The sequence below is a fragment of the Emys orbicularis genome, chromosome 2 (assembly GCF_028017835.1).
Source record: "Emys orbicularis isolate rEmyOrb1 chromosome 2, rEmyOrb1.hap1, whole genome shotgun sequence".
NCBI lineage: Eukaryota > Metazoa > Chordata > Testudines > Emydidae > Emys > Emys orbicularis.
Window position 1 is genome coordinate 204,010,663 of NC_088684.1, and position 13,237 is coordinate 204,023,899.

A 13,237-nucleotide genomic window follows, 5' to 3' on the forward strand; every position below is an offset into this window, starting at 1 on the left:
TAGATCTGTGTAAGCTTAAGTATCTTCCACAAAGTGATTTTTTTACATTTTTTCCTTAGCTTGATAATGGGTAATTCTCGGTTTTAAAAAATCCCGACTACTCACCATGCATCTATAACTGTGAAATATAACTGGCTGCTCAATCACACCACACATGCTAACCTCATCCCATTCCAGCCAGTGTTTCTATCTTTTTTACTTGCCCGGATCACAAAATTCTGTAGGACTAATTTTATCCCAGGGACATGCTGAGAGGCCAGACTATGGCCTTCAAAACTGGGCAAAAGTATCATAGAAAAGGAAATTATTGTTACCTTGGAGACTAAAATAAATGACCTGGAGAAACAACACAACTGCTGTCTGAATAATATTCTAAGTTAAATTATCTGTAGCGTTAACTAAATGAGCTCTTGAAAAAATTGGACAATTTTGTGAAGAAAAAGAATAAACACTGGCTTTTGATTTGAACTGCCAATGCTGAATATAGTGCCCAGTAATATGTAATTATTTATGGAGACATTTTTACAGCACACGAAAGAGATAAATCAGACCTTTCCCTCCCACAATAAAGCCATTTTCAAAAGAGTGAGTTCAGTGGGAAAAAAATTAAGAGATACATTTACTGCTTGCTTTTTAGAAGTTGTATCACTCGATCAATTGAACTAGAAAGCCACATTGCAGTGTAAGCCCAAAATTCCTCAACGAAGACCTGTAGAACCACTACATTCTATCACAGATTGTTGTTAATAAATAACATATAAACAGTACACATACCGTATACAGATCTAGGAACTTCAAACGTCTCTATATTTTATTACATAAGCCACTATTCATTGACTTTGTGTTTTATTTTTCTCTCTCCACATTCTTTACAAATCATCTTGGGCTATTGCTTCTTTTCCCTCTGTGGCATGGGATTGGAATCTTTGTCTCCCTTGTGACACAGCACAGTTACCACCAGTCTGCTAGGCTGGCACTGTCAACACTGGTAAGTATTTCACCTAATCAAAGAATCGATGTTATTTTGCTGGTACTGTGTTTAAGGCATATAAAATAAATAGATACACATAATTTATAATGCTTTTTGACTTGTCTCCATAAATTATCATTTTTAAAAAATACAGACAACGCCATATGTTTTCCTCCCACCTAAACATTGTAGTGTGGAAGATGGTCTCTAAAAATGAATGAACCTAACAGCACGCAAGCTTGTCTCGAAGCATAATAATCTTTTGCTTAAAGAAACGGCTTCCGCTTATAACAAATGACAGCAAATCAAGACAGCTGATGGCAGTTATACTCAAACAGATATTATTGTACATTATTAATTGTTTTTCTTTCATGTGCTGTATGTAATAGAGCCTAAAGAGGTGATATGGGAGGAAACAAATGATTATCACAGATATGAACATCAAGCTTTTAATCTGGGCCCAGAATTCTTGATGTGACCAGACAGAGCCTGGAAGCTTTTTCACCACCTTTAGAATGATGAAGACTTGCAAGCCCAAGAGGACACATGTGATGGTGGCTACAATGGCAATTAAGAGATAGTTCAGTGTTTTCACACTCTCCTCCTTGAGTTCTTGTTCGAATGTAAAACATGTTCCATTTTTATACTCCCCAGACTTCCCATACCGAGCAATGAACAAGGGCAGCACAATCACAATGGCCGCTATCCACACTGTAGCACTAGCAGCCACAGCGTGTAGCTTCCTGTAGAACTCCAACTTGTCCTTCCATTGAAAGAAAATGAGCCACCGGATAATGAGCGTGATCATGTAGAATAGAAAAGTGAGGTACATATGGATGTGCATCATAGCACTCACTGCTTTACAAAAGTCCTTCCCAAAAATCCACTGCTGATTGATATAATAATAAAGCCGAAACGGCACAGTCAGGAGAAGAAGGCTGTGCAACACCACGAGGTTGACAATCGCCGCCGTGGTCACTGACAGAGTGTTCATTTTAACCAGCAAAAATGACATTGCGATGGCTCCAATTGTACCTCCAATAAATGCTACTGTATATATAGTAATCAATATGTAACGTTCAATGTCATAATGAAAGTTACTGGACTGAGGTGTAGTAACAGATGCATTCAGTGAGGTTGTAGTCTCTCCAGGCATGGTCCTGTAAATCTCTCTTTTGGACTCTATAAAAGAAGACATCAATGTCATTAAAGATTAAAGTGAGATTTAAAACTGAGAGCTAACTGAGTCTTCAACCTGGTTCTGGCTCCAGGGCATATACTGTATATGATCCTAGAAATGCTTGGATTGTTTCATTTCTGATATCAGTTACTGCAAATAATTTTCCCCACTACTGAAATGTTCTCTGTTAGGAAATGCAGTTCAGAGTTCCTACTAGTTAGGAAAGAATGGCTGCAAAATGCAAAATCTGAATTTAAAGATGGAAAAAAACCAAGCATATATGTAGGTTAGAGGGAGAAGCTGATCAAGTTATGAAAATGTTACCAGCCATGTACTTAAAAACAGTTACTAATTAATATTTCAAAACAAAGGTAGGCAAAAAAGATCTGCTGCTTGGCCAAATTATTTGAGTATGATCCTTATGGGGAATGACGGCCGAGGAAGGAGTACTGCAAAAAGGGATTGGGGGGTCATAGTGGACCACAAGCTAAATATGAGTCAACAGTGTAACACTGTTGCAAAAAAGCGAGCATCATTCTGGGATGTATTCGCAGGAGTGCTGTAAGCAAGACACGAGAAGTAATTCTTTCGTTCTATTCCGCGCTGATTAGGCCTCAACTGGAGTATTGTGACCAGTTCTGGTGCCACATTTCAGGAAAAAAGGTGGACAAATTGGAGAAAGTCCAGAGAAGAGCAATAAAAATGATTAAAGGTCTAGAAAACATGACCTATGACTGGGTTTGTTTAGTCTGGAAAAGAGAAGACTGAGAGGGGACATGATAACAGTTTTCACGTACATAAAAGATTGTTACAAGGAGGAGGGAGAAAAATTGTTCTTCTTAACCTCTGAGGATAGGACAATAAGCAATGGGCTTAAATTGCAGCAAGGGAGGTTTAAATTGGACATTCAGAAAAACTTCTTAACTGTCAGGGTGGTTAAGCACTGGAATAAATTGCCTAGGGAGGTTGTGGAATCTCCATCACTGGAAATTTTTAAAAGCAGGTTAGACAAATCCCTGTCAGGGATTGTCTAGATAATACTTAGTCCTGCCATGAGTGCAGAGGACTGGACTAGATGACCTCTCAAGGTCCCTTCCAGTCCTTTGATTCTATGATTCTTATCAGCCCTTTGTGTTAACAGCTCAGATCTTTATTATAGAGGATCTACTTGGTGATCATAAAGAAGACACAAGTCATTGTTAGAATCCTGCTATTTATTCATTAGAATTAAGTGTGCTGGGAGAGAAGCTGAGCCCTGATTAGGGGGCGGGGCTTCTCTGACTAGGGGTCCTATAAAGGTAGCCAGCCAGGCAGGCAGCTGCAGCGGCACAGGAGCCAGCAAACAGAGCTGTAAACAGGGGAGTTTGAGTGGGAGTTTGCAAGGGGAGTTTGGGGAGAAGACTAAGAGGCAGGCAGAGGAACAGACAGGCTAGTGAAGGGAGTGTGTGGTGGTCTGGCAGTGTTTTGGTGCTTGTTGGGGGTTTGTTTTGCGGTGGGTGGTGGTGTTTTGGTTTGATTTGTGTTTCCCGGACTAACAGGACTTAGGTGGGAAGGCTATGACAGACACAGAGGCAGCAGTGGTAGTGACCCAAGCAGTGGAAGACACAATGAAGATGACTGGATGTGGAAACTGCGGCATGTACATGATCCTGGAGGGGGTACCTGAAAAGAGTTTTGTCTGCATGAAGTGCCACCTGATAGAGCTGATGGAAGAAAAGATCTGAGGATTGGAGATGCAGGTGGAAACTCTGATTGAGTTTAGAAGGGGGTTCAAGCAGATGATGGAGCAAAGACATGACAAGTCTGAAGGGAAAAGCTCAGACTTGCGGATGGAAGCAGGACCAAATAACTCTGAGGGGAGATTGCTGGGTGAGGACAGTGGAAGCATGTGGCTAAGAGAACCAGGCAGAGGAAAAGACGGACTAGTGAAGGAGAAATAGGGCTCAGGAACCGGTTTGCGGAGTTGGAAAATTAAGAAGGGGCACAGCAGGTGGTCGCTGATGGTGAGAGGGCAAGGAAGAAGAGAAGAGCATCTAGACCTATAGGAAGAGGGGAAAAGTCAATGGAGATAACAGCATCAAATATGAGCCCCAGGAGGTTATGTGATGGGTTACAGAGGATTGCAAGGGAGAATAGGAATCGAGAGGACTTGCAGCCAGAGGGAACAGGGGATAGACTGGAGACTCGCACCATCACCAGGAAAAGGCAGATCTACGTGATTGGGGACTCCTTACTGAGAAGAATAGACAGGCCTGTAACCAGAGCTGACCTAGAGAACAGAAGGGTGTGCTGTCTGCCGGGTGCTAAGATATGGGACGCAGACCTGAGGGTGAAGAGGATCCTAATGGGAGAGGGAAAGAATCTGCTGATTGTCCTTCATGTGGGAACAAATGATACGTCTAGATTCTCGCTGGAATGTTTCAAGGGACACTATGCCAGACTGGGGAAGACACTTAAGGAAATCAAGGCTCAGGTGATCTTCAGTGGGATTCTGCCTGTTCCTAGAGAAGGGCAACAAAGGTGTGACAAGATTATGACGATCAACGGATGGCTCAGGCAGCGGTGCTATAAGGAGGGCTTTGGGATGTATGGCCACTGGGAGGCATTCATGGACAGAGGACTGTTCTCTTGGGATGGACTTCACCTGAGTAGGGAGGGAAATAGACTTCTAGGATGGAGGCTGGCATAACTGATTAAGAGAGCTTTAAACTAGGAACTGGGGGGAGATGTCCAGGTAATCTCCACCCCAGATTTTGACATTGAGAGGGAAGAAAACGAAGTAAGAAAGGATACAGCCGTGGGTAGGAGAATGGACATAAGGAGGAAGGGTAGTGTAGATACCAGTCTAATAGGTAATACTGGAGGTAGAATGTCTGGGCCTAATCGGGTAAAGAATGTGAGCAAAGCCAAACATCAAAAATTAATATGTTTGTACACTAATGCGAGGAGCCTAGGTAACAAAATGGAGGAACTAGAGTTACTGGTGCAGGAAGTGAAACCAGATATTATAGCGATAACAGAAACATGGTGGAATAGTAGTCATGACTGGAGTACAGGTATTGAGGGGAATGTGCTGCTTAGGAAAGACCGAAATAAAGGCAAAGGTGGTGGAGTAGCATTGTATATCAATGATGAGGTAGACTGTAAAGAAATAAGAAGGGATGGAATGGGTAACACAGAGTCTGTCTGGGCAAAAATCACATTGGGGAAGAAAGCTACTAGAGCCTCCCCTGGGATAGTGCTTGGGGTGTGCTATAGACCACCAGGATCTGATTTGGATATGGATAGAGACCTCTTTAATGTTTTTAATGAAGTAAATAGTAATGGGAATTGTGTGATCATGGGAGACTTTAACTTCCCAGATATAGACTGGAGGAAAAGTGCCAGTAATAATAACAGGGCTCAGATTTTCCTGGATGTGATAGCTGATGGATTCCTTCACCAAGTAGTTGCTGAACCAACAAGAGGGGATGCCATTTTAGATTTGGTTTTGGTGAGTAGTGAGGACCTCGTAGAAGAAATGGTTGTAGGGGACAACCTTGGTTCGAGCGATCATGAGCTAATTCAGTTTAAACTAAATGGAAGGATAACTGTGACTAGGGTTTTTGATTTCAAAAGGGCTAACTTAAAAAAATTAAGGAAATTAGTTACGGACGTGGATTGGACTGAAGAACTTGTGGATCTAAAGGCGGAGGAGGCCTGGAATTACTTCAAGTCAAAGTTGCAGAACCTATCAGAAGTCTGCATCCCAAGAAAGGGGAAAAAATTCATAGGTAGGAATTGTAGACCAAGCTGGATGAGCAAGCATCTCAGAGAGGTGATTAAGCAAAAGCAGAAAGCCTACAAGGAGTGGAAGATGGGAATGATCAGCAAGGAAAGCTACCTTATTGAGGTCAGAACATGTAGGGATAAAGTGAGAAAGGCCAAAAGCCATGTAGAGTTGGACCTTGCAAAGGGAATTAAAATCAATAGTAAAAGGTTCTATAGCCATATAAATAAGGAGAAAACAAAGAAAGAAGTGGGACTGCTAAACACTGAGGATGGAGTGGAGGTTAAGGATAATCTAGGCATGGCCCAATATCTAAACAAATACTTTGCCTCAGTCTTTAACGAGGCTAATGAGGAGCTTAGGGATAATGGTAGGATGACAAATGGGAATGAGGATATGGAGGTAGATATTACCACATCCAAGGTAGAAGCCAAACTCGAACAGCTTAATGGGACTAAATCGGGGGGGCCCAGATAATCTTCATCCAAGAATATTAAAGGAACTGGCACATGAAATTGAAAGCCCATTAACAAGAATTTTTAATGAATCTGTAAACTCAGGGATTGTACCATATAACTAGAGAATTCCTAATACAGTTCCTATTTTTAAGAAAGGAAAAAAAAGTGATCCGGGTAACTACAGGCCTGTTAGTTTGACATCTGTAGTATGCAAGGTCTTGGAAAAATTTTTGAAGGAGTAAGTAGTTAAGGACATTGAGGTCAATGGTAATTGGGACAAAATACAACATGGTTTTTAAAAAGGTAGATCGTGCCAAACCAACCTGATCTCCTTCTTTGAGAGGTAACAGATTTTTTTAGACAAAGGAAACGCAGTGGATCTAATTTACCTCAATTTCAGTAAGGCATTTGATACGGTTCCACATGGGGAATTATTAGCTAAATTGGAAAAGATGGGGCTCAATATGAAAATTGAAAGGTGGATAAGGAACTGGTTAAAGGGGAGACTACAATGGATCATACTGAAAGGTGAACTGTCAGGCTGGAAGGAGGTTACTAGTGGAGTTCCTCAGGGATCAGTTTTGAGACCAATCTTATTTAATCTTTTTATTACTGACCTTGGCACAAAAAGTGGGAATGTGCTAATAAAGTTTGCGGATGACACAAAGCTGGGAGTTATTGCCAATACAGAGAAGGACCAGGATATCATGCAGGAAGATCTGGATGACGTTGTAAACTGGAGTAATAGTAATAGGATGAAATTTAATAGTGAGAAGTGCAAGGTCATGCATTTAAGGATTAATAATATGAATTTTAGTTATAAGCTGGGGATACATCAGTTGGAAGTAACAGAGGAGGAGAAAGATCTCAGAGTACTGGTTGATCACAGGATAACTATGAGCCGCCAATGTGATATGGCCATGAAAAAAGCTAATGCAGTCGGATGCATCAGGCGAGGTATTTCCAGTAGAGATAAGGAGGTGTTAGTACCGTTATACAAGACACTGGTGAGATCTCATCTGGAATACTCTGTGCAGTTCTGGTCTCCCATGTTTAAGAAGGGTGATTTCAAACTGGAACAGGTACAGAGAAGGACTACTAGGATGATCCGAGGAATGGAAAACCTGTCTTATGAAAGGAGACTGAAAGAACTTGGTTTGTTTAGCCTAACCCAAAAGAAGGCTGAGGGGAGATATGATTACTCTCTTTAAATATATTAGAGGGATAAATACCAGGGAGGGAGAGGAATTATTTAAGCTCAGTACCAATGTGGACACAAGAACAAATGGATATAAACTGGCCATCAGGAAGTTTAGACTTGAAATTAGATGAAGGTTTCTAACCATCAGAGGAGTGAAGTTCTGGAACAGCCTTCCAAGGGGAGCAGTGGGGGCAAAAGACATATCTGGCTTCAAGACTAAGCTTGATAAGTTTATGGAGGGGATGATATGATGGGATAGCCTAATTTTGGCAATTAATTGATCTTTGACTATTAGCGGTAAATATGCCCAATGGCCTATGATGGGATGTTAGATGGGGTGGGATCTGAGTTACTACAGAGAATTCTTTCCTGGGTGCCTGGCTAGTGAGTCTTGCCCACATGCTCAGGGTTTAGCTGATCTCCATATTTGGGGTCAGGAAGGAATTTTCCTCCAGGGCAGATTGGCAGAGGCCTGAGGGGTTTTCGCCTTCCTCTGCAGAGTGGGGCACGGGTCACTTGCTGGAGGGTTCTCTGCACCTTGAAACCTTTAAACCATGATTTGAGGACTTCAATAGCTCAGACATAGGTTAGGGTAGGGTTACCATTCGTCTGGATTCTGCCGGACATGTCCAGCTTTTTTGAGTTAAAAATAGCATCCGGGGGGGAATTTGTAAATGTCCGGATTTCCCCCCACCCATGCAGAGCGCGTGCGCTGACAGGGCTGCCGTCCACGGGGCTCTGGCAGCCAGAACCCCTCCTCTACTTCCCCCTCCTCTTCCCTGCAACTTGAGATCACTCCCCTCCTCTCTCTCCCTCCCTCCCCGTCCCTGCATTCGCAGATCGCCGGCCGGCCGTTTGCCTCGGGCCTCCGGCAGTCTGGAGCTCCTCCCCTTGCTCCTGCTCCCCCTCCCCTGCTGCCCAGCGCGCCGCTCAGCAGCACTCTGTTCTGAGCGGCACGGTAAGGGGGCCAGGGGGTCAGAGAAGGGGCAGGGAGGTTCTGGAGGGGGCAGTCAAGAGACAGGGAGCAGGGTTGGATGGGTCGGGCGTTTGGGGGGGGCTGTCTGGGGGTTGGGAGTGTAAGGTTTTGGGCAGTCAGGGTACAGGTAGGAGGTAGGGTCCTAGGGGGGCAGCTAGGGTGGGGGGGTCTCAGGAGGGGGCAGTTAGGGGACAAGGAACAGGGAGGCTTAGGTAGGGGGTGGGGTTCTGGAGGACAGTTAGGAGCAGGGGTCCCAGGAGGGGGCAGTCAGGGGACAAGGAGCGGGGGGGGGGTGTTTGGGAGTTCTGGGGGGGGGGCTGTCAGGGGGCAGGGGTGGGGAGAGGGATCGGAGCAGTCAGGGGACATGGAGCAGAGGGGTTTAGATGGGTTGGGAGTTCTGGGGGGGGCTGTCAGGGGGTGGGGAGTGGATGGATGGGGCATAGGAGTCCCTGGTGTCTGTCTGGGGGTGGGGGTGTGGATAAGGGTTGGGGCAGTCAGGGGACAGGTAGGGGGTAGGGTCCTAGGGGGCTAGTTAGGATTGGGGGAGGGTCTCAGGAGGGGGCAGTCAGGGGACAAGGAGCAGGGAGGCTTAGGTAGGGGGTGGAGTCCTGGGGGGCAGTTAGGGGCAGGGGTCCCAGGAGGGGGCAGTCAGGGGACAAGGAGTGGGGGGGAGGGTTGGGGGTTCTGAGGGGGGCGGGAAGTGGGAGGGAGTGAAAGGGTCAGGGGCGGGGCTAGGGCAGGATGGGGCGGGGCTAGGGCGGGATTCCTCCCGTCCTCTTTTTTGATTGTTGAAATATGGTAACCCTAGGTTAGGGGGTTGATACAGGAGTGGGTGGGTGAGATTCTGTGGCCTGCGTTGTGCAGGAGGTTAGACTAGATGATCATAATGGTCCCTTCTGACCTTAAAGTCTATGATTCTAGGATTCTGCATAAATATTCTATTTAAGAACCAGATTCTACAGTTAATCATACGCTGCTCCATTGAAGTCACAAATGTTAAATGTGACTGAGAGCAGAGGTTTGCTCAGGGATCTGTACATAATGAATTATATATAATGTGTGTTATAGATATTAAATATTTAATATAAATAATATTTCTTCCCAGGTGCTAAAAGAGAGGGTAAGTATCATTCTGATGCTCTAAAAGGCTTGTATTTACCACATATATGTTGTATTTTCACATAAGGCCAAATTCAGAAGTACTCAGAAGCATCCTTGAAAGGACCAAAAGCAAAGTGAAAACTGTAGTTCTGCTGCATAGATGGGGACATTTTTGCTGTCCTGGGGGACTATTAACACATGCAGCAGAAGACAGAGCCATGGCAGGACTCTGCAGCTCACTGGAAAGACGAGATCTTGACAGGTTGGAAGGTGACATGTGGGATGGGCAGACCACAGGACCGCATGACCACATACTGTTGGAGCAAGCAGGTAGATTGGATCCAGTATTCCTTCGCATACTCGACAGTAGCTGGATATGGTATGTGTGCCCTGAATTGTGTCTCGGTCTGGGTTCACCCCTGCCAGCTTCCTCCTGGATCCTTGTGGGCGAAGCACTTTTATTTGAATTTGACTCATGGATCTTACAATGTAAAACCTGACCTGGTTTTCTTTTTACACCAAAGCAGTGTTAGCTTTGCAGTATGATAAGTAGTTCCTCTATCTATTTTCAGAGTAGCAGCCGTGTTAGTCTGTATCCGCAAAAAGAACAGGAGTACTTGTGGCACCTTAGAGACTAACAAATTTATTAGAGCATAAGCTTTCGTGGGCTACAGCCCACTTCTTCGGATACTTATGCTTAGAGCTTATGCTCTAATAAATTTGTTAGTCTCTAAGGTGCCACAAGTGCCTCTATCTATTGTATCACTGATCTTTTAGGTGATTTCCATTTTAAGTAATACAAATTTTGACAGTCAACAGACTATTTAACAGTTTCCTCATTTGTGGAAAAGAGGAAATACCTCTGATATTTTTAACAGCAGGTTTCAGTTGCAATGGGACATTAACAATGTGATATTTCTCAGTGACCTCATTTTTTAATAAAGATTTTAGCTATTAACACGTTTTTAGCATGCCTATCATCGTAGTATCTGAGCTCTCTTTATACAATGGCCACTATTTGAAAAGTCAACACTTACTTTAACTGTTACCTCAACATATCCAAAGGACCAATTATTTCACTATATCTAGTATCAGCAATAACCATGGGACTTTAGATATTGTAGAGGAATTGCTGGTAAATATTGACTCTCTAATGGTTGACTCTGTATTTTAGAGGTTAAAATTATATTTGTAGCTCAAAATGAAGTTCTCTCAACATTTTTTCCAGTAAATTATGAGCAAGTAAAATGTGTTGCAAAAGGGATTTTTTTCTCGAAGGAACTACAATTTACAACATATTTCGACTATTGCACTGGAAAGGAAAGAGTACACATTCCTTCCTATTCTAACTGTTGCCACTTCTATAACATTGCGTTTTAGCTTTAAAATGTTCATACCGGAAGGGGTTAGCAATAGCTGTTTGTATGTCCGCTTTTTAAGTTGTCAAACTGTAATTAGAAAACATGTGACTATAATGTTGCATTATCAGACAGTCTCAAGTTGGAATGTGTATTTACAGTTTTAAAGCACTACTATACTAAAGGCAACTGCTGCAAATCTGGGTTGCTATGACAGACATATGATTATCTGCATCATTAACAGTAGTTCTGTGGTTGGAGTTGGATGACCCCTGGTGGTTGCTTCTCAAGTTCAAACAATGAAACCTCAGAATTCACATAGAAGAAACAAAGTAGAAACATTATGGAGAATCTACACACCATCCTTGCTCTGATTCTGCAGGAAGGCTCATCTTCATTGTGTGTAAAAAGCATTCACCAACAGTGATGTTAAAGCACACAACATCAGCTTATCTGCCCACCACTGTTACATCCATCCAGTTGAAACCTATTTATGTGTAGAATACATAACATAGCATGACACAGCATAATATGCTTCACAGAGAAAATTGCTACCTTCTCAGAAGACGCAGTTTCCTACTGTGCAGACACCTGAAGAGCCAGAAAACACTGACCAGAATTGCAAGTGCCAGGTCTTACAGACATAACTTTTAGCAGGAGACACATAGAATGAGAACATGAAGTCTTATGTATTGACAGGTAAACAGTTTATGACATTAGTCCATGATCTTGGAATCTGTGTGCAGCCCAAGAGATAGACTGTATAGGAGGGTCAAAGGGCAGACAAATAACTGCCACAGGCTGAGAAACAGCAGAGGAAACCACTCTGTGGCCACTAATGCAGCCTCAGGGTTGCACTAGCTTCTGAGAGAGATGACTCTCTCCCATGTGGTTTCCCCACTCAGATTATGTAGTTGCAGATCTACTGGCTCAGTCCCACCTCCAAAAGACACCTCCACACTATGGATTCGCTGCAGGATTGTTTTGTGTTGCTGCACAGGGTTGCTTCATTCTGGCCCTCACCTCTGTGTTGCAGAATTGCACCAGCTTGCTATGCCCATGAAAATGGAGGGGGATTGGATTGACCCTGTAATATATATATTCAGGGCTCTTCAAGGAGGGCCTTGTGTCTCCTTCCTTTCCTAGTTCCCTCCCACCCAGGCTACATCATGGTCAGTGGTATTACGTGAGATCAGAAGCAAATCTTGAATCCTTCTCTACACTAAATGTCTTGTCGTTTGGCTAAACTTTTGGGAGACAGGGGTTTTGAAGAACAGTAGCACAAGGGCACACAACCACCTCATTTGGCATCATATAGAAGCCAAAGAAGCATCTGTTGATGTTGGGGGCTTTCAGGAAATCATCAAAACATCAATATTTTGTTTCAGCAGAGGGGGTAGCAGATTGTGCTAGGCAGAAGTCCAGAAACTAGAGAGTCTTTCATAATAGTGATTGACAAAAGGATTTTTGTGATAAATTTGAGTATTGATGTTTCATAAATTCATAGATTACATTATTATTATATATTATTAATATGACACAGGCCATAGGACTTCCCTGAATTCATTCCTGTTTGAACTACAACATATGTTTTAGAAAAACATCCAATCTTGATTTAAAATTTCCAGTGACGGAGAATCCCATACAACCCTTGGTAAATTGTTCCTGTGGTTAATTACCCCCACTGTTAAAAAATTAGCACCTTATTTCTAGTCTGAGTTTGTCTAGTTTCAATTTCTAGCCACTGGATCTTATGATACCTTTGTCTATTAGACTGAAGAGCCCATTATTATCAAACTTCTGTTCCCCATGTAGGTACTTATAGACTGCGATCAAGTTGCCCCTTAACCTTCTCCTTGTTAGACTCAAGGAGCTCAATCTATTTAGCATATCACTATACGGTATGTTTTCCAACTCTTTAATCATTCTCGTGGCCCTCTGAAATTCTCCAATTTATCAACATTCTTCTTGAAATATAACCACCAGAACTGGACATAATATTTTAGTACCGGTTGCACCAGTGCCAAATATAGAAGCAATATAACTAGGGCTGTCGATTAAATGCGGTTATTAACTCAAAAAAAAATCATGATTAATCACAGTTTTCATTAGACAATTAAACAATAGAATATCAATTGAAATTTATTAAATCTTTTTGGATGTTTTTCTACATTTTCAAATATATTGATTTCAATTACAACACAGAATACAAAGTGTACAGTGC

The 13,237-nt window shown here is 42.9% G+C and overlaps 1 protein-coding gene across 1 annotated transcript; it reads right to left on the reverse strand.

Annotated features, from left to right (window-relative positions):
• Positions 1 to 1,193: 1,193 nt before the first annotated feature.
• On the reverse strand, positions 1,194 to 2,168 carry LOC135873780 (probable G-protein coupled receptor 141). Its single transcript, XM_065398401.1, has one exon. It carries the CDS (start codon positions 2,166 to 2,168, stop codon positions 1,194 to 1,196), a length of 975 nt encoding a protein of 324 aa, XP_065254473.1.
• Positions 2,169 to 13,237: the final 11,069 nt, after the last annotated feature.